The sequence below is a fragment of the Scyliorhinus torazame genome, chromosome 21 (genome assembly GCF_047496885.1).
Source record: "Scyliorhinus torazame isolate Kashiwa2021f chromosome 21, sScyTor2.1, whole genome shotgun sequence".
Taxonomy (NCBI): domain Eukaryota; kingdom Metazoa; phylum Chordata; class Chondrichthyes; order Carcharhiniformes; family Scyliorhinidae; genus Scyliorhinus; species Scyliorhinus torazame.
The window spans coordinates 50,406,026-50,429,849 of record NC_092727.1 but is presented as its reverse complement, the minus strand read 5'-3'; the positions used below and the strand labels follow the sequence as shown (position 1 = coordinate 50,429,849).

Sequence of the window (23,824 nt, the reverse complement as noted above, 5' to 3'; positions counted from 1 at the left end):
TTACCACTGCGGTAGATAACGGGGAGCCAATGGATGTGGTATATCTGGATTTCCAGAAAGCCTTTGACAAGGTGCCACACAAAAGGTTGCTGCATAAGATAAAGATGCATGGCATTAAGGGTAAAGTATTAGCATGGATAGAGGATTGGTTAATTAATCGAAAGCAAAGAGCGGGGATTAATGGGTGTTTCTCTGGTTGGCAATCAGTAGCTAGTGGTGTCCCTCAGGGATCAGTGTTGGGCCCACAATTGTTCACAATTTACATAGATGATTTGGAGTTGGGGACCAAGGGCAACATGTCCAAGTTTGCAGACGACACTAAGATAAGTGGTAAAGCAAAAAGTGCAGAGGACACTGGAAGTCTGCAGAGGGATTTGGATAGGTTAGGTGAATGGGCTAGGGTCTGGCAGATGGAATACAATGTTGACAAATGTGAGGTTATCCATTTTGGTAGGAATAACAGCAAAAGGGATTATTATTTAAATAATTAAATATTTAAACATGCTGCTGTGCAGAGAGACCTGGGTGTGCTAGTGCGTGAGTCGCAAAAAGTTGGTTTACAGGTGCAACAGGTGATTAAGAAGGCAAATGGAGTTTTGTCCTTCACTGCTAGAGGGATGGAGTTTAACACTAGGGAGGTTATGCTGCAATTGTATAAGGTGTTAGTGAGGCCATACCTGGAGTATTGTGTTCAGTTTTGGTCTCCTTTACTGAGAAAGGACGTATTGGCGCTGGAGGGTGTGCAGAGGAGATTCACTAGGTCAATCCTAGACCTGAAGAGGTTGGATTACGAGGAGAGGTTGAGTAGACTGGGACTGTACTCATTGGAATTTAGAAGGATGAGGGGGGATCTTATAGAAACATAGAAAATTATGAAGGGAATAGATAGGATAGATGCGGGCAGGTTGTTTCCACTGGCGGGTGGAAGCAGAAACATGGTGGACACATTGCCTCAAAATAAGGGGAAGTAGATTTAGGACTGAGCTTAGGAGGAACTTCTTCACCCAAAGGGTTGTGCATCTATGGAATTCCTTGCCCAGTGAAGCAGTTGAGGCTCCTTCATTAAATGTTTTTAAGATAAAGATAGATAGTTTTTTGAAGAATAAAAGGATTAAGGGTCATGGTGTTCGGGCCGGAAAGTGGAGCTGAGTCCACAAAAGATCAGCCATGATCTTATTGAATGGCGGAGCAGGCTCGAGGGGCCAAATGGCTCACTCCTGCTCCTAGTTCTTATGTTCTTAAGTGGGAAGTTTAGGCAAAACGTTTCCAGTAAAAGGCAAAATAAAGATATGAAATAGACTACTCTGGAAGAGTTTAAAAATGAACTAGTTATGTTCCTGTCAGCAGACGTGCTTCAATGTTATTAGATATAGAAATGTTACAAGATAATCTTGTAGGAAATTGGATTAGTCAGGCAGATGGACCAAATGGCTACTACTGTCTGCATGCAATCATCACTTAGAAATCTGGAAAATTGTGGTATGGAAAAGGCCATTTGGCCCATTGCATTGTGCCTGTGTCATTCAGAATAAAGGGATCCAGCCAATTCCAGTGTTCTAGCTCTTGGCTCGTAGCCCTGTGGGTTTCATCACCTCAGGAGTCTATCCAAAGATTTTTTTTAAATGTGATGAGGGTTTCTATCTCAACCACCCTTTCAGCTCTCCTCCACCCTCTGGATCAAAAGATTTCTCGCAACTTCTCTCTACGCCTTTTACCAATTACTTAACCTATGACACCTGCTTATTTTTTCTCCTCAATCATATTTGTGTTGACACAGAGCAGGGGCTGACCAGTTCCTTCAAAGAAAGAAAATGAATAAAGAGGGTGAAGTATCAATTTTGATCTTGTATATTTCTATGGTTTTGGAAGATACCTGGGATAGGGCACAAGCCTGCCTGCACACACATCTTTTACAGAGCTGCCACCAAAAAGAGTGGAAAGGGAAATAAATTGAAGTGCACAATACCTGAACACTAAGGGCTTGGGACTGAAGGTATGGGCTGGTGATGGTTTTGTAGTCATCTGCTGTTTCATTAATGAGGTACATTTCTTGCTTCAGATATTTCTTGAGGTGCTTCTCCGTAGCTGGATATACTACTGTGGTCTTTATCTCTGTGAAGGAATGAACATTTTATCTTAGAATTAATAACTCTAAAAAAAATTCTCAACATCATCTGTTGTTACTTCCTGTACGGTTGTTGGGTCAACATGAGCAAGAGGCTGGTTTCGTTGGCTGGTATTTAATGGGGGAGGCGAGGGGGGGGGGGGGCCTTGTCGCCCACCGGCTCAGGATTCGGCAAGTACGGTGGTCTGGGCCGCGATCGGGGCCCACCGATCCGGAGAATCCCGGCCCATGTTTTTTTGACCAAGCAGCTAAAAATAGAACTGCAATCTGCAAACAGAAATGAGTACAGAAATTGCTGAATATAGACAGCAGGTCAGCCAGCATCTACAGAGATAATGCAGGTTATGACATTTCAGGCCTGGTGCCCTTTGTAAACCCCAGTCTTTTCATGTTCATAACCAGAAAGATTAATACTAGGAATCAATGAGGTGATGTAGGCCATCAGCAGCAGAATTGTATACTGTCACAATCTGTCACCTCATGGTCTGCATATCCCTCACTCCTCCATCACCAACGTGCCAAGTAACCAACACTGGTACAATGAAGAATGTAAAGACCATTAAAAGGCATTGAGTAGATGAAAATTGAGATGCCAATCTGATGAAGTCACACACAGTACTAAATGCAAGCTAAAGCAGAAATTATACATCGAATCCCTACCGCGCAGAAGGAGGCCATTCGGCTGATCGGGTTTCCACCGACCCTCTGAAACAGCACCCTACTTAGGCCCCCCCCTCACGCCCCCACCTCCATTCCCATAACCTCACCGACCCATTGGACACTAAGGGGCAATTTAGCATGTCCAATCGACTTAATCTCCATACCTTTGGACTATGGGGGGAAACCAGGGCACCCAGAGGAAACCCACACAGACACAGGGAAAACGTGCAAACTCCACAGTCACCCAAGGTTGGAATCGAACCCAGGTCCCTGGCGCTGTGAGGCAACAGTGCTAACTGCTGTGCCACCACGCTGCCAAAATATAGACAGTTAAGCGATCCCACAAATAATGGATAAAATCAAAGCCTGCCATATTAAGTCATAAATAGTGGTGGACAATTAAAACAATTAGCTGGTGGAGGAGGCACCAGAAACATTTCCATTTTCAATTCCACTGGGTTGAGGACGGATCTGTCCTGGATAATCTGGAATCAAAGATTGGCTGGAAAAACTGTAATTGAACAAGAAGCTGCCTTTAAAGATGAGATGCTTTGGATACAGTTCAGGTACATCTATACACGAGGGAAGGTAGGACAAACAAAGCTGGAATTCTCTGGATGACAAAAGAGTTGGATGGTTGCATGAGGGATTTGGACAGAGTAGACCAAAAGAAAGTGTTCTATTGTGGAAGGGTCGAGAACCAGAGGACACCTGAATGGCAGAAGAACCAACGGCCACACAAGGAAAAACTTTCCAATATAGAATGCATTGTCTTTGATTGTGGTGGAGGAAGATTTACTCATGGCTTTTAAAAGGCAATTGGGTAAGGACCTAAAGAGGAAAAAAATTGCGGGATACAGGGAAGTGGGACGGCTAAGTTGCCCCTGCAGGCAGCAGGCATGGACACAAGGGGCGGAATGGCCTCCTTCAGTGCTGCATATTCTATTCTAAGTCACCTGGACCTACTGAGATGCATCCAAAAATGATGAAGAATGCAGAAACTGCAGAGATACTGGAGTTAACCTGTTGATCATCCTTAAATACAGCAGCGGTGCCATAGGATTAGATCGTTGTAAATGTTACATCACTGTTCAAAAGATGGTGTAAGGATTAAACCCAGCAACTACAGGCCAGTCAGTTCAATCTTGGGGTGGAAATGGTTTCAGAAATGATAATCCGGGATAAAATTAGTCACTTGATCAAGTGTAAATTAATTAAGGTAAACTGGTGCAGATTTGTTAACCTTTTTTTTTAATGAGTTCACAGAGCATAGCATTTACAGTGCAAGAGGAGGAGGCCGTTCGACCCATCGAGTCTGCACCAGTCCCTGGAAAGAGCACCCCACTCAAGCCCATACCTCCACCGTATCCCTGCAACCCCACCCAACCTTTTTGGACACTAAAGGCAAGTTAGCATGGCCAATCCACCTAATCTGCACATTTTTGGACTGTGGGAGGAAACCGGAGCACCCGGAAGAAACCCACGCACACACGGGGAGAACGTGCAGACTCGACACAGGCAGTGACCCAAGCCACGAATCGAACCTGGGATCCTGGAACTATGAAGCAACAGTGCCATACCATTAACTGGAAAGGTTGATGAGGTTAATGGAGTTGATATATATGGATTTCCAAAAGCCATTTGATAAAGTGCTACACAATAGGCTTGTCAGCAAAGGTGAAGCCCATGAATTAAGAAGGACACAGGCTGCATGGATATGAAGGTGAAAGAGTAATAGCACGTTGATGAACGGTTGATTTTTGGTCTGGAGGAGGGTATACGGTGGGGTTCCCTAGGGCCCAATTCGAGGGCCACTGCTTTTCTTTATCTGCGTCCAGGGCACAATTTCAAAATTGTCACAAAACGTGGAAGTCTATTAAAGGAGAATAGTGATCGACTTCAAACAGCATAGCGGGGGCAGGGGGAATTGCAAGGCTGGGACGGCATGGGGGTTGGTGGACAGTATGGGACGGTGAGGCGGGGGCAACGTAGGAAGAGGGGAGGGGCAAGCGACTTGTGGAAAGGCATGATGGCATGGGGAGGGGAAAGGCATGGAAGAGATGGAATGGGTTGGGAATGGTATAGGAAGAAGGGGCGACATGGGGATGATAATAATAATCTTTATCAGTGTCACAAGTAGCACAATTAACACTGCAATGAAGTTACTGTGAACAAACCTGAGAAGGATGAAGAGAATGGGATAAGTATGGTATGAGAATCATGGCATGGGACGAACAGAATGTCACAGAATGAGGATTTAAGCATTTTTGAAATTAACTTCACCACAAATGATTTCTGGGTCAATGCTCGTACAAAAAAATGGTACAATTCTAAAGGGGGTAAGGAATGGATGGGCTGGGTCATATTTATTTTTCTTTATTCTTTCATGTAATGTAGGCATGACTGGCAAGGCCAGCATTTGTTGCCCACCTGTACAGTACAGCACAGTACAGGCCCTTTGGCCTACAATGTTGTGCCGACCATTTATCCTAATCTAAGATCAACCTAACCTACACCCCTTACTGCTGTCCATGTGCCTGTCCAAGAGTTGCTTAATGTCCCCAATGACTCTGGCTCCATCACCTCTGCTGGAAGTGCATTCCACGCACCCACCACTCTGTGTAAAGAACCTACCTCTGACATCTCCCCTATACCTTCTTCCAACCACTTTAAAATTATGTCCCCTCGTGACAGCCATTTCCGCCCTTGGGAAAAGTCTCTGGCGATCCAATCTATCCATGCCTCTCACCACCTTGTACACCTCTATCAGGTCACCGCTCTTCCTTCTTCGCTCCAGTGAGAAAAGCCCTAGCTCCCTCAACCTTTCTTCACAAGACATGCCCTCCAGTCTAGGCAGCATCCTGGTAAATCTCCTCTGCACTCTCTCCAAAGCATCCACATCCTTCCTATAATGAAGCGACCAGAACTGGACACAATATTCCAAATGTGGTCTAACCAGGGTTTTATAAAGCTGCAGCAAACCTCGCGGCTCTTAAACTCAATCCTCCTTTAATGAAAGCTGACACACCATACGTCTTCTTAACGATCCTATCAACCTGGGTGGCAACTTTGAGGGATTTATGTACGTGGACTCCAAGATCTCTCTGTTCCGTCACACTTTCAAGAATCCTGCCTTTAACCCCGTATTCAGCATTCAAATTCGATCTTCCAAAATGAATCACTTCACATTATCTAGGTTGCACTCCATCTGCCACTTCTCAGCCCAGCTCTGCATCCTGTCAATGCCTGTTGTAACCTGCAACAACCCTCGACACTATCTACAACTCGACCAACCTTCGTATCATCAGCAAACTTACTAACCCACCCTTCCACTTCCTCATCCAAGTCATTTATAAAAAGCACAAGAGCAGAGGTCCCAGAACAGATCCCTGCGGGACACCACTGGTCACCGACCTCCAGGCGGAATACTTTCCATCCACTACCACTCGCTGTCTTCTTTTGGCCAGCCAATTCTGTATCCAGACAGCCAAATATCCCTGTATTGCATGCCCCCTAACTTTCTGAATGAGCCTACCATGGGGAACCTTATCAACGTGTCTTGTCACATCCTCAAAGAATTCAATGAGGCTTGTGAGGCATGGCCTGCCCCTCACAAAGCCATGTTGACTAACTTTAATCAAACAATGTTTTTCTAAATAATCATAAACCCTATCTCTCAGAATCCTTTCCAATATTTTGATCCCCACAGACGTAAGACTGACTGGTCTGTAATTCCCAGGGATTTGCCTATTCACTTTCTTGAACAGGGGAACAACATTCGCCTCCCTCCAATCATCCGGTACTACTCCAGTGGAGAGTGAGGACGCAAAGATCATCGCCAACGGCGCAGCAATCTCCTCCCGCGCTTCCCGTAGTAACCTTGGGTATACCCAGTCAGGTCCAGGGGGCTTATCTATCCTGATGTTTTTCAAAATTTCCAGCACATCCTCCTTCTTAATATCAACCTGGTTCACACTGTTTTCATGAGCAATACGGTCCCTCTCTCCAGTGAATACTGAAGCAAAATATTCATTTAGGGCCTCCCCCAACTCCTCAGACTCTAGGCACAAGTTCCCTTCACGATCTCTGATCGTCCCTACTCTCACTCTGATCATCCTCTTATTTCTCACACAAGTGTAGAACGCCTTGGGGTTTTCCCTAATCCTTCCTGCCAGGGCTTTTTCATGCCCCCTTCTAGCTCTCCTAAGTTCATTTCTGAGTTCCTTCCTGGCTACCTTGCAACCCTCTAGAGCCGTGCCAGATCCTTGTTTCCTCAACCTTACATAAGCTTCCTTCTTTCTCTTGACTAAAAGCTCCACTTCTCTGGTCATCCAAGGCTCCTTCACCTTACTATTCCTTCCTCGTTTCAGTGGGACAAAACTATCCAGCACTCGCAACAAGTGCTCCTGAAACAATTCCCACATTACTGTTGTGCATTTCCCCAAGACAACTGTTCCCACTTTAGGCTCCTCAGCTCCAGTCTAATAGCAGTATCATTTCCCCTCCCCCAATTAAATACCTTCCCATACTGTCTGTTCCTATCCCTCTCCATGACTATGGTAAAGGTCAAAGAGTTGTGGTCACTATCACTGAAATGCTCTCCCACCGAGTCTTCTGACACATGGCCTGGTTCGTTGCCAAGCACCAAATCCAATATGGCCTCCCCCCTAGTCGGCTTATCTACATATTGAGTCAGGAATCCTTCCTGTACACACCTGACAAAATCTGCTCCTTTCAAACCATTTGCAGTGAGGAGGTTCCAGTCAATATTAGGGAAATTGAAGTCACCCATGACAACAATTCTGTTACTTCCGCACCTTTCCAAGATCTGCCGCCCAAGTAGATATCAATGGACTGGTTAGGTGGGCAGGAGAGCGGCAAATGGAGTTCAACCCAGAGGGCAGCATCGACACAGTTAATTATACTTCAGCCTATTTGAAAGGTGAGTAGGCCTGGATTAAATCCTGTGCCTTCATTTTCTGACCTCTGGCTATTATCCAGGCCTACTGCCACCTTCCATAAAGGAAGCCATGGTCTGACGTGTGGAGCCTGCACATTCTCCCCATGTCTGCGTGGGTTTCTCCCCCACAACCCAAAGATGTGATTAGGTGGATTGGCCATGGTAAATTGCCCCTTAATTGGAAAAAGAAAATTATTGGCTACTCTAAATTTATTTAAATAAAGGAAGCCATGGTAACGGGCAGACTGGCGGAAAATATCTCAATCCAGATATTTACAAAGTGGGTGACAAGGGGACTGTCCCAGAAGTGAAATCCAAGTTGGGACGTTGAGGCGACAGTAGACATTGCCACCAGATTTCGCCTTGATCCCTGTACACAATTCCACACTGCTTTAGGCAGGATCATGAAGTATACAGCCTCTGATTCTTAATTGGTTATACCTTTACGCTGCATTAAAAAAAACACATCATCTGATCATTAAATGACTAACCCAAATGTTACAACAAGCTTGGTTCCTTGCCTTCATCTCTAGGGTGGCAAGAGTTTGGCCCATGACAGGCTCTCTTTATTTAGCTCGGTCATGGCTTTGACATCAATTTTCAGATATGTGATTAACTGGAAACAACCTATATGGTTTAGTTTTTCAGCAAATCAGCAGGCTGGTCTTTTAGAATGTTGCCCCTCCTTCCAAAGTACATGAATTGCAGGAGACAACGAGCGAGGGGTAACCTGTCTGCAACTAAAGCTTACAGATAAAATGTCAGAAAAAGGGAAATAGAAAAGCTAAGTAAAATAGACATAGCAATGTTTAGCACTGTTGCTTCACAGCGGCAGGGACCCGGGTTCAATTCCCGGCTTGGGTCATTTACTGTGTGGAGTCTGCGTGTTCTTCTCCGTGTCTGCGTGGGTTTCCTCCGGGTGCTTCGGTTTTGTTGCTAATTTTTGGTTGGTTCAATTGGCTCTGTTTTATAACCTTTGCTCTCGAGTCGCCAGGTATCTTTAGGATACCGCCACGAGGTTCAAGTTCAAGTAATGATCAATAACTCAATACACGCTTCCGGTGATGGCGGGCGGGAGGCAGCCGCACATTGGAGGGCTCCCGTTCGGGAACAGCATTTTCGCGGAGTAACGCCCGGTCCTAGGGCCAGCGACGGCAGTAAAAGTCGGGGGATAGCGCAAGGAGAAGGATGTCGAAAATCACCAAAAAAAACGGCCGGGAAAAAAGCGGCTGAAAGTCCGTTGGAATGGGGAAATGTCACCGCGGGGGTCAACAAAGAGAATGGAGGCTGGAGCACCAGGGGAGGCCGCAGTGCTTACGGCTGAAGAACTAACTAAGGTGATGGCTGCGGAATTCCAAAAGCAGTTGGCGCAGATTGGGAAATGTATGGAGATGGTGAGGAAGGAGATATGGGAGGTTTTGAATGTGCTGGTGGAGGAGGCGGTTTCCCCGGTGAAGACGGCGGTGGCGAGCCCAGTGGCGGAGGTGCGAGAGCAAGGGGAGGCGCTGAAGGAAGTGGAGGAGACGGTATTGCAGCACGGTGATCAACTTGCCTCGATGGGGAAGGAGATGCGGAAGGTGATGGACACGAACAAGAATCTGAGAGGAAAAATGGAAGATCTGGAAAACAGATCCAGGCGACAGAATTTGAGGGGAAAGGGGGAAAGGGACCCGGGCGGGGGCTCCACTCTGGCCGGTTTAAGCCGGCCAGTGAACGGGAGTGAGGTGGGGGGAGGGGCTGCGGCCATCGGAGCCTGACAGAACGGGGTCCGAGTGGTCTAGCCGGGGTGGAAAGTTGGGGGGAGGGAACCGAGGTTGGGGGAGGGAACCGAGAGGTTGGGAGGGGGAGTTTTACAAGAGGCATTGGATGGGAGGAGCTGGAGACTTGGGGGCGGGGGGGGGGGTACAACTTTGGGGTATCATGTACGGTACTCTCTTAGAGGCTGGATGGCGGTGGCTGGGGGGGGGGGGGGGGTGGAGAGCCATGTAGATTAAGGGTGACTACGGGTAATCCCTGATTCCTTTTTGTCATTTGTTTATGTAAACAGGCGGGTTGAGGTTTGGTAGGCGGATGGGATCATTGTTATTATGGGGATTGACATATCTTGTTGATTATTGTTTATTGTTGATGGGTGTAAATGTGGGAGAAAATGTGAAAAGGAGAATAAAAAAAATAAAAAATAACTCAATACACCAATTAGTAAGATTCAAACAAAGCACATTTATTATACACAGTAATCGCTACTCATGCATAAATTCTACTTCTAAGCTACTTCTACAACTAACAGGCCTATACTTAGCTTCAGACTGGCCCACCAGGTCAGGGGAACAAATGGCCTTTCGTTCGGGTTCTGAGTCTGCGGGATTCGAAGTTGGTACGGATTGGTAGCTAGGAGCGCCTATCTCGTAGCAAGCATTGACTTAAGACTTACTGGATCTCGGCAGCAGCTGCACCGGTCACTGTCAAGGGTTGGTTTGCGTTGCTGAGTGACCCGGTCAAGAAGGACGATTTGAACTTGGGGGCTTAACTTTATAGTCCCCAGGGGCTTCCCGCCTTTCGGGGCGGACCCTGTACCTGGTTCCAAGTGACTGGACTTTGTTCCAATCGCTTGGTTCGATTTCTCCAATACTGGAGCGGTCCCCTGATCGATGGGCGGTATTGAGGTGTCCGTTAACCTCTTTTGTGTTGGCTCCTGCTGGCGCCGAGGAGTCTGGCTTGGCTTTGTTTATCCCAAATGTTTTGATTGTACCTGGGGAATCGCTCATTGGTATGTAGATGGCTGCTACATTATTATGCAGATGGCTGCTTGTATCGATGCTGTCTGGGCTTTTGCAGAGTTTAATACACAGTAACTTGCATCTGCTAGTTTCTGCCTCTGTTGGCTGAATTTCCCTGCAGCCTTTGCTGCTCTCCATTTTACGTCGGGAGTTGGCCAACCCAGGTGGCTACAGTTTCCTCCCGTCAGTCCCCAAGGATGTGCTGGTTAGGTGAATTGGACATTCTGAATTTTCCCTCACTGTACCCGAACAGGTGCCGGAGTATGGCGACAAGGGGATTTTCACAGTAACTTCATTGCAGTGTGTTAATGTAAGCCTACTTGTGAGATTGATCAGTATTATTAAAAATTAAAATAATAGAATAGAGAGGCAGACAGAGAAGAGAATGGAAGTAATTGGACAAAAGAAAGAAGGCAGGACAAATACAGTTAAATATTCAGAATTTGGAATAAACCTTTTGGTTTAGTTCAGGAATTAAAAAGCTAAACACAAAGCAGCTGCCCAAGGAGTGCGTTATCCATTAGTCACCCAGCTGCAAGGAAGTGAATGTGTCAACAAGTCTTTGAGAATTATGTGGTTTTTACTGAAAATGGTTTTCAAACCTATTCATTACGTAAATTAATGAACTAAAATTCCTGAATTCAAGATGTATTTTGTTTTGTTTCTGGAATGTCACTAATTGGTCAGCGATAACCCACTAAGAAACAGCCGAGAAATGAACAGATCCAACTACAGTATCTCGCTCTACCTCCAGCCTTTTCAGTTGGCATCTCTGCCATCTTACATGGCATCCAGAGTTCAGGTTCACTGCACATTTCCACTTACTCCTCTTCCTTTCCCCACCAACTTAATTGTGGCCCTTCTGCCTAATACAGCACTGATACACAGAAGCGTGAAAATATTTGTCTTTTTTAATTAAAATGTGATGGGGCTGAAGGATAAGTATGGTCATTGAGTAAACTATCTAATTGCAGACTATTTTTATTTCAATCCATTACACCTCAATTCACTTTCTGGACCCAATTGTCCTTTTATCCAGATCAATATGACAATCCCCATCAGCTTCATATATTTGGTGGAAATTCTATGTGCGAGATTGGGAATTACATGCAGGGATGGCACAGCAATCAGATGGCTGCAGGTTACATGCTCCTGCATTATTTTTATTTTATTTGTATGCCTGGGGAAGCAGCTACAGTTCACGGCGAGGTTAACAATCCATTCGATGGGTTCAGCTGACACAGCGTGAATGGTTGTGATGCCAGCAGGAATGGATCTCTCAGGGCAGGAGTTCAGTATGTGGGCGATAGTCTCACTTGGATGGCCACTGCCAAAATTCGAGCTACTCACGTTCCACATGTGGGGCAAGTGGCCACATCACATGCAGTGTGAGCCATCCTCAGGTAGTTGAGGGTTTTCCAGATTTTTCATGGAGGTTTTTTTCATGGAAGGTTGGAACATGGGACTTCACCACTTGGGCCAGTTACCAGGTCACGACGGTTGGTGATGTTTGCAGAAGGTGCGCCATCAAGATGTGGGGCTTTAAGTTTGGACGGTGTGGAGTGTGTTCCAATGGGGGCCATGGGATTTCAGACAGATGTGTGGGTTTTTGAGAGGTCCTCAAAAATGGGAGGCAATGGAAATGCTTCACTGGCTGTCAGCTGGTGAGGCTACTTTAAGAGAATGTTCTTCCTGCAGATATCAGGAAGTTCAATATATGCCAGCACAGGAAGCCACTTGAGCTGTGTTGATACGAATGTCCAGGAAATATTCTTCATGACTTCCCAGACGTAAATATCTACCACTTTTGTTTGGCAATTCTTGAAGCCAAATTGAACTGCAGTACTCTGTTGTTGAGTAAACCAGAGCAAAGGAAGCAGTTCTTAATGTGTTGACTCTGCTGCTCAAGGTAGTACCCACAAGCTTCTGTATGATCATAAAGGACCATCTTATAGATTACATGGCGCCATGGTGCAGTGATTGTACCCCTGCTACTTTATTTTTTAAGAAGAGTAAGATACCCAGCATTGGATGCTAATTCCTCTATAGCTTGGCGAGCAGCTCATGTCCCTGGTTACAATGTAAAACTGCTTCATAGGAATTGTCTGGTTAACAAGTTAGGGGAGACACAAAGGGGCAATTTTAACTTGATAGGAGCATTTGGCCTTGGGAACGTGTTGTGGAAGGAGGTGTGTGCAGGTGTGGGGCAGCGTTGATGCTGAAATTGGCTTTGCATCAGGAAGCTGGCCCCAAGGCTTCTGGATTTAACCGCAGTGTGTTGGGCTGAGAGTAAGCAACACATTAGGAGTGACAAATCATTTATTTCAATATATTGAATCACTCAATTAAGAGCAATAGTAACCAGGCTTTTGGAGTTTAATTCTGGATGAGTGTCCTGGCTTTCCTCAAACCCACCAGTGAAAGGAAAGCAAGACAACAGCAGTCACTGAGTTGGCTGACAGAGAAATGTGTCAATAAGCACTGACATCGCTCAGCTGTTTTCTTGCCTGCTTGTGTGAGAAATAGTGCGCACATAAAGTGCAGAGGCAGGGGTTTTACAACTTTGGAGGTCCATACGTCTGATCTCCGTTTTACAGCTGAGATCTATCGGATCAGCATGGGTGCCATTTCTGCTGTTTTACATCAGACCTCACAGACGGACCAAGATGACCTACAGCATGAACAGCACCAGGAGCATCAGCAGGAGGAGCAGTATCAGCCTGCTCCACACAGATTTTCCACTTCACAGGAGAGAGAAGAGTGGAGAGGTGCAGCTCGCAAGAGGTCTTAATTGCAACACAGATTCCAAAGGCAGATCAGCTTCCAACACCAGCAACTGAATATGGTCAGGGTTTTGCATCAGGTGGTGGCAACTTGCTGGAACAAAACCTGCTGCCAAGTGAGACTGGTGGCCTTGCTTTGCCAGTTAAAGTCAACACAGCCCTTAACCGTTTCTGCCTCTGGTTCTTTCCAGAGATCTGCCAGAGACATTTGTAGGATCTTGCAGCTGGTGCCCAAAAACATGCAAGTCAGATAATTGGGAATTGGGTGGCTTATTCGACAAGGCAGGCAATTATCTCAGCTTTGTGTCTGTAGCTCCAACTGGCTTCCCACAGGCGCAGGGTGTCACTGACCGTACACAAGTAGACATTAAGGTAGTCACAGATCACCCGAAAACTCAAGATGGCACTGGAGCATGGCGACTCACTGCGAGTTCTCTTAAACAGATTCGCTTTTTACATCACTTATAATCGTACTCTTTTCATGTACGAAATGATCTGTTTGAGCAGCTCGCAGAAAAATACTTTTCACTGTACCTTGGTACATGTGACAATAAACAAATTCAATCCAATCCATCAACCGAAACAGTTTCACTCCATCAACATGTGCCTTGTCTGCAACCGCAAAAAGTTGCTCAAGCAGATATTTGCAAGATGTCCAGGCAGCTGTCATAGTGCTTTTATCTTGCAGCAGTCAGCCTTCCCTGATATATTCGCACCTTGAAGACGTACCAGCTGGTTGCTTTTTAATGGCTTAAAAATGGCTGATGAAACAATGAGGCCCAGGAGCAATACAATGAGAGCCACATGATAATCGTATCAGCCACCAAACAAACCATGCTGAAGATGCACTTCAGATGCCGAGACAGGCACCGATATATACCAGCCAGGGCGTCCAGAATGGCATACTGTGCTGAGCTCTGCACAACACTGCAGCAACGAGGCCTGGCTGTCAGGAAGAACGAAGTGCAGAGCACAGAACCTCTTCAAATGACTCAGAGGAGAAAGAAGAGGAATGTGAAGCAGCCATTCTAATGTTTGTTAATGTAGTATCTGCCATTAGTTGGAGAGATTAGGAGGATTTAGTAGGATTCTGTACTATTTTCATCACATTAAAAAAAATTCATTTACGGGGTTAGGCCAGCATTTATTGCCCATCCCTCATTGCCCTTCAGAAGGGTTGCCTTCTTGAACTGCTGCAGTCCTAAGGTGTAGGTACATCTATAGTGCTGTTAGGGAGGGAATTCCAAGATTTTGACCTAGCAACAGTGAAGGGACGGCCTTATATTTTCAAGTCAGGGATGTCTTGGAGAAAACCTCCAGGTGGTGGGGTTCCCAGGTATCTGCTGCTCTTTTCCTTCTAGAATCATGATAGTGGTCATAGATTTGAAAGGTGCAGCCTAAAGAACCTTGGCAAGTTACTGCATCTTGTTGATAGTACACATGGCTGCCACGGTTCGTCGGTGGTGGAGGGATTGAATATTTGTGGAAGGGGCAGCAATCAAGCTGGCTGCTCTGTCCTGGATGGTGTTGAGCTTAATTAACAGCAAAATAAATTGACCCTTCTGCCCCAGAATATATCAGGCAAAAGGCAATGTTTTTTGGTTCACAGAGGCAACGATTAATCCGTGTTTATTTCACAGGATGTCGGTGTCACAGGATAGACCGGCATTTGTTGTCTACCCCGAATTGAGAAGGTTGTGGTGGACTTCCGGGTGCGGCGATGACCAGCTGAGTCGCACGTTTCGGCAGCTCCCTGTGAAACGGACTTTTGGGCTCTTGATAGGAGCCCCAACGGCAATTTTAACGGCTGAAAACACCGTGCGGTAAACCAGAAGGGTGTTCCCCCTGGACACGGATGGAAAAAGGAGAGGAAAGTGGCCGGATTGCAGCGGATCCTTTGGAACAACGGCAAGGAAGGCAAGCAGAAACCAAGATGGCGTCGGAAGGTGGCAGTTTCATATGGGGCCCTGAACAACAAGAGTTTTTGAAACGCTGCGTGGAGGAGATAAAAAAGGAAATGAAGAAAGAGTTGTTGGCCCCGATATTACAGGCGATTGAAGGGCTGAAAGAGGAACAAAAGACCCAGGAGCAGGAGCTTCGGGTCGTGAAGGCGAAAGCAGCAGAGAATGAAAACGACATCCAGGGCCTGGTGGTGAAGTCGGAGATACAGGAGGCACACCAGAAACGATCTGTGGAGAGGTTGGAGGCACTGGAAAATAACGCAAGGAGGAACAACTTGAGGATTCTTGGCCTTCCTGAAGGTGTGGAGGGGCGGACGTCGGGGCATATGTGAGCACGATGCTGCACTCGTTAATGGGAGTGGAGGCCCCGACGGGTCCGTTGGAGGTGGAGGGAGCATACCGAGTTATGGTGCGAGGACCGAGAGCAGGAGAAACTCCCAGAGCCATAGTGGTGAGATTTCTCCGTTTTAAGGATAGAGAAATGGTCCTTAGATGGGCGAAGAAAACTCGGTGTAGTAAATGGGAGAACGCGGTGATCCGCGTCTATCAAGATTGGAGTGCGGAGGTGGCGAGAAGGAGGGCGAGCTTTAATCGGGCCAAAGCGGTACTTCACAAAAAAAAGATAAAGTTTGGAATGCTGCAACCGGCAAGACTGTGGGTCACATATCAAGGGAGGCACCACTACTTTGAGACGGCGGATGAAGCGTGGACTTTTATTGTAGAAGAAAAATTGGAATGATTGGACTACGAAAATGAACGTTTGGACAAAGTGGTGGGACGAGTGGGGGGGGGGGGCGAAGAGGGATTGTATGATTAATCCTGCGGTATGGTAACTTTTCTTTCTCCCACAGGTGGTGATGTGGGGAGGTGGGGAGGGAGAGGAGATGGGGCGTTGGCCATGGGAGGCGGGGCCGAGGGAGAGGCGCGGGCTTGGTTCCCGCGCTATGATAATTATGGCGGGAATAGAGAAGCAGGAAGGAGGGGGCGCCGCACGGGGCGAGCCGTGATCACGGGGGGAAGCCGAGGTCAGCCAGAGTTTGCTGACTTCTGGGAGCAACATGGGGGGAGTAATTACGCTAGCGGGGGGTCTAGCGGGGGGGGGGGGGGGGGGGGGGGGGGGGGGAGGGGGAATTACGGGGTTGCTGCTGCTGGGGAAAGGGGGGAGTGGGTGCGGGAAAGGATGGGCGGGGGGGCACCGTCTGGGAGAAATACAGCCACGTGGGAACTGGGCGAGAAGCTGGAAAAAGATGATGGCTAACCGGCAAGGGGGGGGGGTTGGGAAGCCCCCCAACCCGGCTGATCACGTGGAACGTGAGGGGGCTTAACGGGCCGATAAAGAGGGCACGAGTACTCGCACACCTTAAGAAACTTAAAGCAGATGTGGTCATGTTACAGGAAACGCACCTGAAACTGATAGATCAGGTTAGGCTGCGCAAAGGATGGGTAGGGCAGGTGTTCCATTCGGGGCTGGATGCGAAAAACAGGGGGGTGGCTATATTAGTGGGGAAGCGGGTAATGTTCGAGGCAAAGACTATAGTGGCGGATAACGGGGGCAGATACGTGATGGTGAGTGGCAAATTACAGGGAGAGATGGTGGTGTTGGTAAACGTGTATGCCCCGAATTGGGACGATGCCAATTTTATGAGGCGAATGCGAGGACGCATCCCAGACCTAGAGACCGGAAAGCTGATAATGGGGGGAGACTTCAACACGGTGTTGGAACCAAGGCTGGATAGGTCGAAGTCCAGGACTGGTAGGAGGCCGGCAGCAGCCAAGGTGCTTAAGGATTTTATGGAGCAGATGGGAGGGGTGGACCCGTGGAGATTCAGTAGACCTAGGAGTAAGGAGTTCTCGTTTTTCTCCTATGTCCATAAAGTCTATTCACGCATAGACTTTTTTGTGTTGGGTAGGGCATTGATCCCGAGGGTGAGGGGAACGGAATATACGGCTATAGCCATTTCGGATCATGCCCCACACTGGGTAGACTTGGAGATAGGGGAGGAAACAAGAGGGCGTCCACCCTGGAGAATGGATATGGGACTAATGGCGGATGAGGGGGTGTGCTTAAGGGTGAGGGGATGCATTGAAAAGTACTTGGAACTTAATGACAATGGGGAGGTTCAGGTGGGAGTGGTCTGGGAGGCGTTGAAGGCGGTGGTTAGGGGGGAGCTGATATCAATAAGGACACATAAAGGGAAGCAGGAGAGTAAGGAACGGGAGCGGTTGTTGCAAGAACTTTTGAGGGTGGACAGACAGTATGCGGAAGCACCGGAGGAGGGACTGTATAGGGAAAGGCAAAGGCTGCATGTGGAATTTGACTTGCTGACCACAGGCACTGCAGAGGCACAATGGAGGAAGGCGCAGGGTGTACAGTATGAATATGGAGAGAAGGCGAGCAGATTGCTGGCACACCAATTGAGGAAAAGGGGAGCAGCGAGGGAAATAGGGGGGGTGAGAGACGAAGATGGAGAGACGGAGCGGGGAGCGGAGAGAGTGAATGAAGTGTTTAAGACATTTTATAAAAAATTGTATGAAGCTCAACCCCCGGATGGGAGGGAGAGAATGATGGAGTTTTTGGATCGGCTGGAAATTCCCAAGGTGGAAGAGCAGGAAAGGATGGGATTGGGAGCACAGATCACGGTAGAAGAAGTGGTGAAAGGAATTAGGAACATGCAGACAGGAAAGGCCCCGGGACCGGACGGATTCCCAGTTGAATTTTACAAAAAATATTTGGACTTGCTCGCCCCGCTACTGACGAGGACCTTCAACGAGGTAAAGGAAAGGGGACAACTGCCCCCGACTATGTCAGACGCAACGATATCGCTTCTTTTAAAGAAGGAAAAGGATCCGCTACAATGCGGGTCCTACAGACCAATCTCCCTCCTCAATGTAGATGCCAAGGTCTTGGCCAAGGTAATGGCAATGAGAATAGAGGAATGTGTCCCGGGGGTGGTTCATGAGGACCAAACTGGGTTTGTGAAGGGGAGACAGCTGAACACGAACATACGGAGGTTGTTAGGGGTAATGATGATGGCCCCACCAGAGGGTGAAACGGAGATAGTAGTGGCGATGGATGCCGAGAAAGCATTTGATAGAGTGGAGTGGGATTATCTGTGGGAGGTGTTGAGGAGATTTGGGTTCGGAGAGGGGTATGTTAGATGGGTGCAGCTGTTGTATAGGGCCCCAGTGGCGAGTGTGGTCACGAATGGACGGGGATCGGCATTTTTTCGGCTCCATAGAGGGACTAGGCAGGGATGTCCTCTGTCCCCATTACTGTTTGCACTGGCGATTGAGCCCCTGGCGATAGCGCTGAGAGGTTCCAAGGGATGGAGGGGAATACTTAGGGGAGGAGAAGAACACCGGGTATCTTTATATGCGGATGATCTGCTACTATATGTGGCGGATCCAGCGGAGGGGATGCCAGAAATAATGCGGATACTTGGGGAGTTTGGGGATTTTTCAGGTTATAAATTGAACATGGGAAAGAGTGAGCTGTTTGTGGTGCATCCAGGGGAGCAGAGTAGAGAAATAGAAGACCTACCGTTGAGGAAGGTAACAAGAGACTTTCGTTACCTGGGGATCCAGATAGCTAAGAATTGGGGCACATTGCACAGGCTAAATTTGACGCGGTTGGTGGAACAGATGGAGGAAGATTTCAAGAGATGGGATATGGTAGCATTGTCAATGGCAGGGAGGGTGCAGGCAGTTAAGATGGTGGTCCTCCCGAGATTCCTTTTTGTGTTTCAGTGTCTCCCGGTGGTGATCACGAAGGCTTTTTTCAAAAGGATAGAAAAGAGTATCATGGGTTTTGTTTGGGCCGGGAAGACTCCGAGAGTGAGGAAGGGATTCTTACAGCGTAGTAGGGATAGGGGGGGGCTGGCACTACCGAGCCTAAGTGAGTATTATTGGGCCGCTAATATTTCAATGGTGAGTAAGTGGATGGGAGAGGAGGAAGGAGCGGCGTGGAAGAGATTAGAGAGGGCGTCCTGTAGGGGGACCAGCCTGCAGGCTATGGTGACAGCCCCATTGCCGTTCTCACCAAGGAACTATACCACGAGTCCGGTGGTGGTAGCTACACTGAAGATTTGGGGACAGTGGAGACGACATAGGGGAAAGACCGGAGCACTGGGGGGGTCCCCGATAAGAAACAACCATAGGTTTGCCCCGGGGGGAATGGATGGGGGATATGGAATGTGGCAAAGAGCAGGTATAACGCAATTGAAAGATCTATTTGTGGATGGGAAGTTTGCGAGTCTGGGAGCGCTGACCGAGAAATATGGGTTGCCCCAAGGGAATGCATTCAGGTACATGCAATTGAGGGCTTTTGCGAGGCAGCAGGTGAGGGAATTCCCGCAGCTCCCGACACAAGAGGTGCAGGACAGAGTCATCTCAAAGAAATGGGTGGGGGACGGTAAGGTGTCGGATATATATAGGGAAATGAGAGACGAAGGGGAGACTATGATGGACGAACTAAAAGGGAAATGGGAAGAAGAGCTAGGGGAGGAGATTGAGGAGGGGATGTGGGCAGATGCCCTAAACAGGGTAAACTCGTCGTCCTCGTGCGCCAGGCTAAGCCTGATTCAGTTTAAGGTATTACACAGGGCACATATGACTGGAACACGGCTCAGTAAATTTTTTGGGGTGGAGGATAGGTGTGCGAGGTGCTCGAGAAGCCCAGCGAATCATACCCATATGTTTTGGTCATGCCCGGCACTACAGGGGTTTTGGATGGGGGTGACAAAGGTGCTTTCGAAAGTAGTAGGAGTCCGGGTCGAACCAAGCTGGGGGTTGGCTATATTTGGGGTTGCACAAGAGCCGGGAGTGCAGGAGGCGAAAGAGGCCGATGTTTTGGCCTTTGCGTCCCTAGTAGCCCGGCGCAGAATATTGCTAATGTGGAAAGAAGCCAAGCCCCCGGGGGTGGAGACCTGGATAAATGATATGGCGGGGTTCATAAAGTTAGAGCGGATTAAGTTCGTCCTAAGGGGGTCGGCTCAAGGGTTTACTAGGCGGTGGCAACCGTTCGTCGAATATCTTGCGGAAAGATAGATAGGGGAGAACAAAGAAGGCAGCAGCAGCGGCCCAGGACTTGGGGGGGGGGGGGGGGGGGGAGGGATGGGGGTGGGATGGGGGGGGGGGGGGGGGTGTGGCCTGAGACAAGGCAGTTGCCAATTAGGGCTAGTTTTTATATATTTTTTTTTTTTGTTATTTAATATTTATTTATTTGTTGTTGTTTTTGTTTAAATTTAAAAAAGGTCATTATTATCTGTATTGTTACAATGTTGTGTAAAGGATGCACAATGTACTGTGTTGGTTGACCAAAAATTTTCAATAAAATATTATTTAAAAAAAAAAAGAGAAGGTTGTGGTGAGCTGCCCTCTTGAACTGCTGCAGTGCAGATACACAGTGCTGTTTGACAGAGAGTTCCAGGATTTTGAGCAAGCGACAGTTGTCGATTAATTACACTCTGCATGACTTTACAGCATCTGGAGTCTTTTCAAATTGTAGTAACTGGCTCATCTGGACACGCACCAATTCTTTTTCCCCCACCCCACGACCGCGAAGAGCAACTGAACCACTCTGACCACAAAGGTCCCAGCATCAATCACTGTTTAGACAGCTGATCTCAGCGAAGGGAGCAGCAAAGGGTTTGCAGCTGATTTCAGCACTTCTGGACTAGCAATGGGGGAAAAACAAAAACTAAACGCATGCTTGAGCTACACAGTGAAAACTAGACCTGGCACGGGCATGCAATCTGCTAAGACAGGCAATTGAAAAGCAGAAGGAAACATAGAAAATAGGAGCAGGAGGTGGCCATTTGGTCCTTAGAGCCTGCTCCGCCTTTCATCATGATTGATCATCAAACTAAATAGATTAATACCACCTTCGCCCCATATCCTTTGACCCTGTTCACCCCATTCACCCCAAGTGCAATGTCTAACTGCTTCTTGAAAACATATGTTTTGACCCAACTACTTTTTGTGGCAGCGAATTCCACAGGCTGACCACTCTCTGGGGCGAGAAATTTCTCCACATCTTTGTCTTAAATGATCTACCCCGTATCCTTAGACTGTGACTCCTGGTTCTGGACCCCCCCCCCCCCCCCCCCCGCCCCCGCCCCCGCCCCCCCCGTCCATCGGGAACATCCTTCTTGCATCTACCCTGTGTGGTCCTGTTAGAATTTTATATATTTCTATGAGATCCCCTCTCATTCTTCTGAACTCCACCGAATACAATCCTAACCGATTCAATCTCTCCTCACACGTCAGTCCGGTGATTCCAGGAATCAGTCTGGTAAATCTTCTCTGCACTCCCTTTGTAGTAAGAACATCCCATCTTAGATAAGGAGACCAAAACTGCACACAAAATTCCAGCAGTGGTGTCACCAAGGCCCTGTATAATTATTGCAGCAAGATATCCCTGCTCCTGTACTTGAATCTTGTCGCTAAGAAGGCCAACATACCATTAGCCTTCTTTACTTCCTGCTGCACCAGTATTCTTACTTTCAGTGACTGGTGTACGAGGACACCCAGGTCTCGTTGCACGTTCTCCTCTTCTAATCCATGGCCATTCAGATAATAAGGTGTCTTCCTGTTTTGTCTATCGAAGTGAATAATCTTGCATTTATCCAAATTATACTGCTTTCATTTTCCCACTCACTAAACTTGTCCAAATCACACTTAAAGATCTCAGCATCTTTCTCACAGCTCACCTTCCCATCCAGCTTTATGTCATCTACAAATTTGGAGATATACATTTAGTTCCTTCCTATAAATCATTAACATCTATACTGTGAATAGCTGGGGTCCCGGCACCGATCCTGTAGTACCCTAATAATCACCGCTGACATTTGGAAAAAGACCATTTATTCCTAGTCTTTGTTTCCTATATTACAATCCCAGACCAAGCCCCAACAGTGACTTGGATACTGGACTGATACCCTAATATTTTATTTTCATTTTGTAAGACGGTGAGGAAAGGATACCTCACTCCAGGAGTGATTTCACACAAAATAGGGATATGGTATTTTAAAACAAACTTTAATTACTAATGCAGTATTAAAATATCTTTAACATCACACCAGAAAATAGCTTACAATTACCCCTTGAACAATGCTAATCAATACAGTGAACACAGTCACCCTTAACTGCTATCTTTGTTCCCACTCAAACAAAACAAAATCACATCTCTCAGTCCACTGTTACATACAGTTAGTCCTCAGGAATATCTACATGACAGAGATGTCTGGTCACTCTACTTTGAGAAAGAGAGATCTTCAAACACTGCTTTAAAGAAAAGATCTGAATCCTGTGAGAAGTAATGCGGAAAATCTAGCTGTATTTTTTCAGAAGCAGTTCTAGATTGTATCAGCTCACCTTCTATTCACACACTTCTAAACTTGGAAATAAATTGTTAATCGATCTACAGACACATCTTTTAACTGAAGTGAGATGCTTGACTTCTGCTCACATCTCCAACTAACACTCAACTAACCCCTTCTTTTCTGCAAAATACCTGATACCTTGGCTCCTCCCGGTAATTACATCATTTTACCAAGCTGAAACCTAATTAACTTCACAGCGAACCTCCCTTAATCCAAACAAAACTGTATTAGCCAAGCCTTTTATGATGCCTTAATTGTACTCCTGGCTCCTGAAACATACTTGCCTTTTGAACCAGGATTTATTTTAAAGCATGACTGCAGCAGTCAAACACACTCTAACAAAGACTTTTAGTCCTTACTGCACACTAAGACAATATATCTGAAAATCCTACAATCATTACAATTTCTATCCATCTTAATACACTACCCCTAATGCCATGGTCTATAATTTTACACTTGTGTGGGACTTTGTCGAAAGCTTTCTGAAAGGCCAAATAATCCCCTAGCTCCCCCTTGTCAACTTTACCAGTTACAGCTTCGAAGAATTCCAATAGATTTATCAATCTTGATTACCCTTTCGTAAATACACCCTGACTCTGTCCAATCCTGCCACTGTTTTCAAGTGCTGTGCTATAGAATCTTTGATAATGGATTCTATAATTTTCCCCACAACCAACGCAGGCGTAGAGGTCTGTAATTCCGTTTTCTCTCTTTTTCCCTTTTATAAAACTTTTTTTTCCACTTAAGGGACAATTTAGCATGACCAATCCACATATCCTGCACATCTTTTCGGTTATGGGAGTAAGACCCACACAGACACGGGGATAATGTGCAACCTCCACACAAACAGTGACCAGGGGTCGGGATTGAATCCAGGCCCTAGGCGCCATGAAGCTCTACCTCCTTTTTTAAATAGTGGGGTGACATTAGCAACGCTCCAATCTGTCGGAACTGTTCCAGAGTCTATGGAATCTTGGAAGATGACCTCCAATGCATCCACTATTTCTCAGGCCACGTCCTTAAGTATTCTGGGATGTAGGGGCAGCACCATGGCGCAATGGGTAGCACTGCTGCCTACAGTGTGGAGGACCCAGGTTCGATCCCGGCCCCGGGTCACTGTCTGTGTGAAGTTTGCACATTCTCGCTGTGTCTGCGTGGGTTTCACCCCCAAAACAC

At 47.0% G+C, this 23,824-nt stretch overlaps 1 protein-coding gene across 1 annotated transcript in view; it reads right to left on the bottom strand.

The window, feature by feature from the left end:
* Nucleotides 1-23,824, bottom strand: part of dcps (decapping enzyme, scavenger) — a 118,700-nt gene that overhangs the window by 25,936 nt on the left and 68,940 nt on the right. The window contains exon 3 of the mRNA XM_072486801.1: nucleotides 1,967-2,112. Coding sequence (XP_072342902.1) covers nucleotides 1,967-2,112 — 146 coding nt within the window. The remainder of the gene's footprint in view (nucleotides 1-1,966; nucleotides 2,113-23,824) is intronic.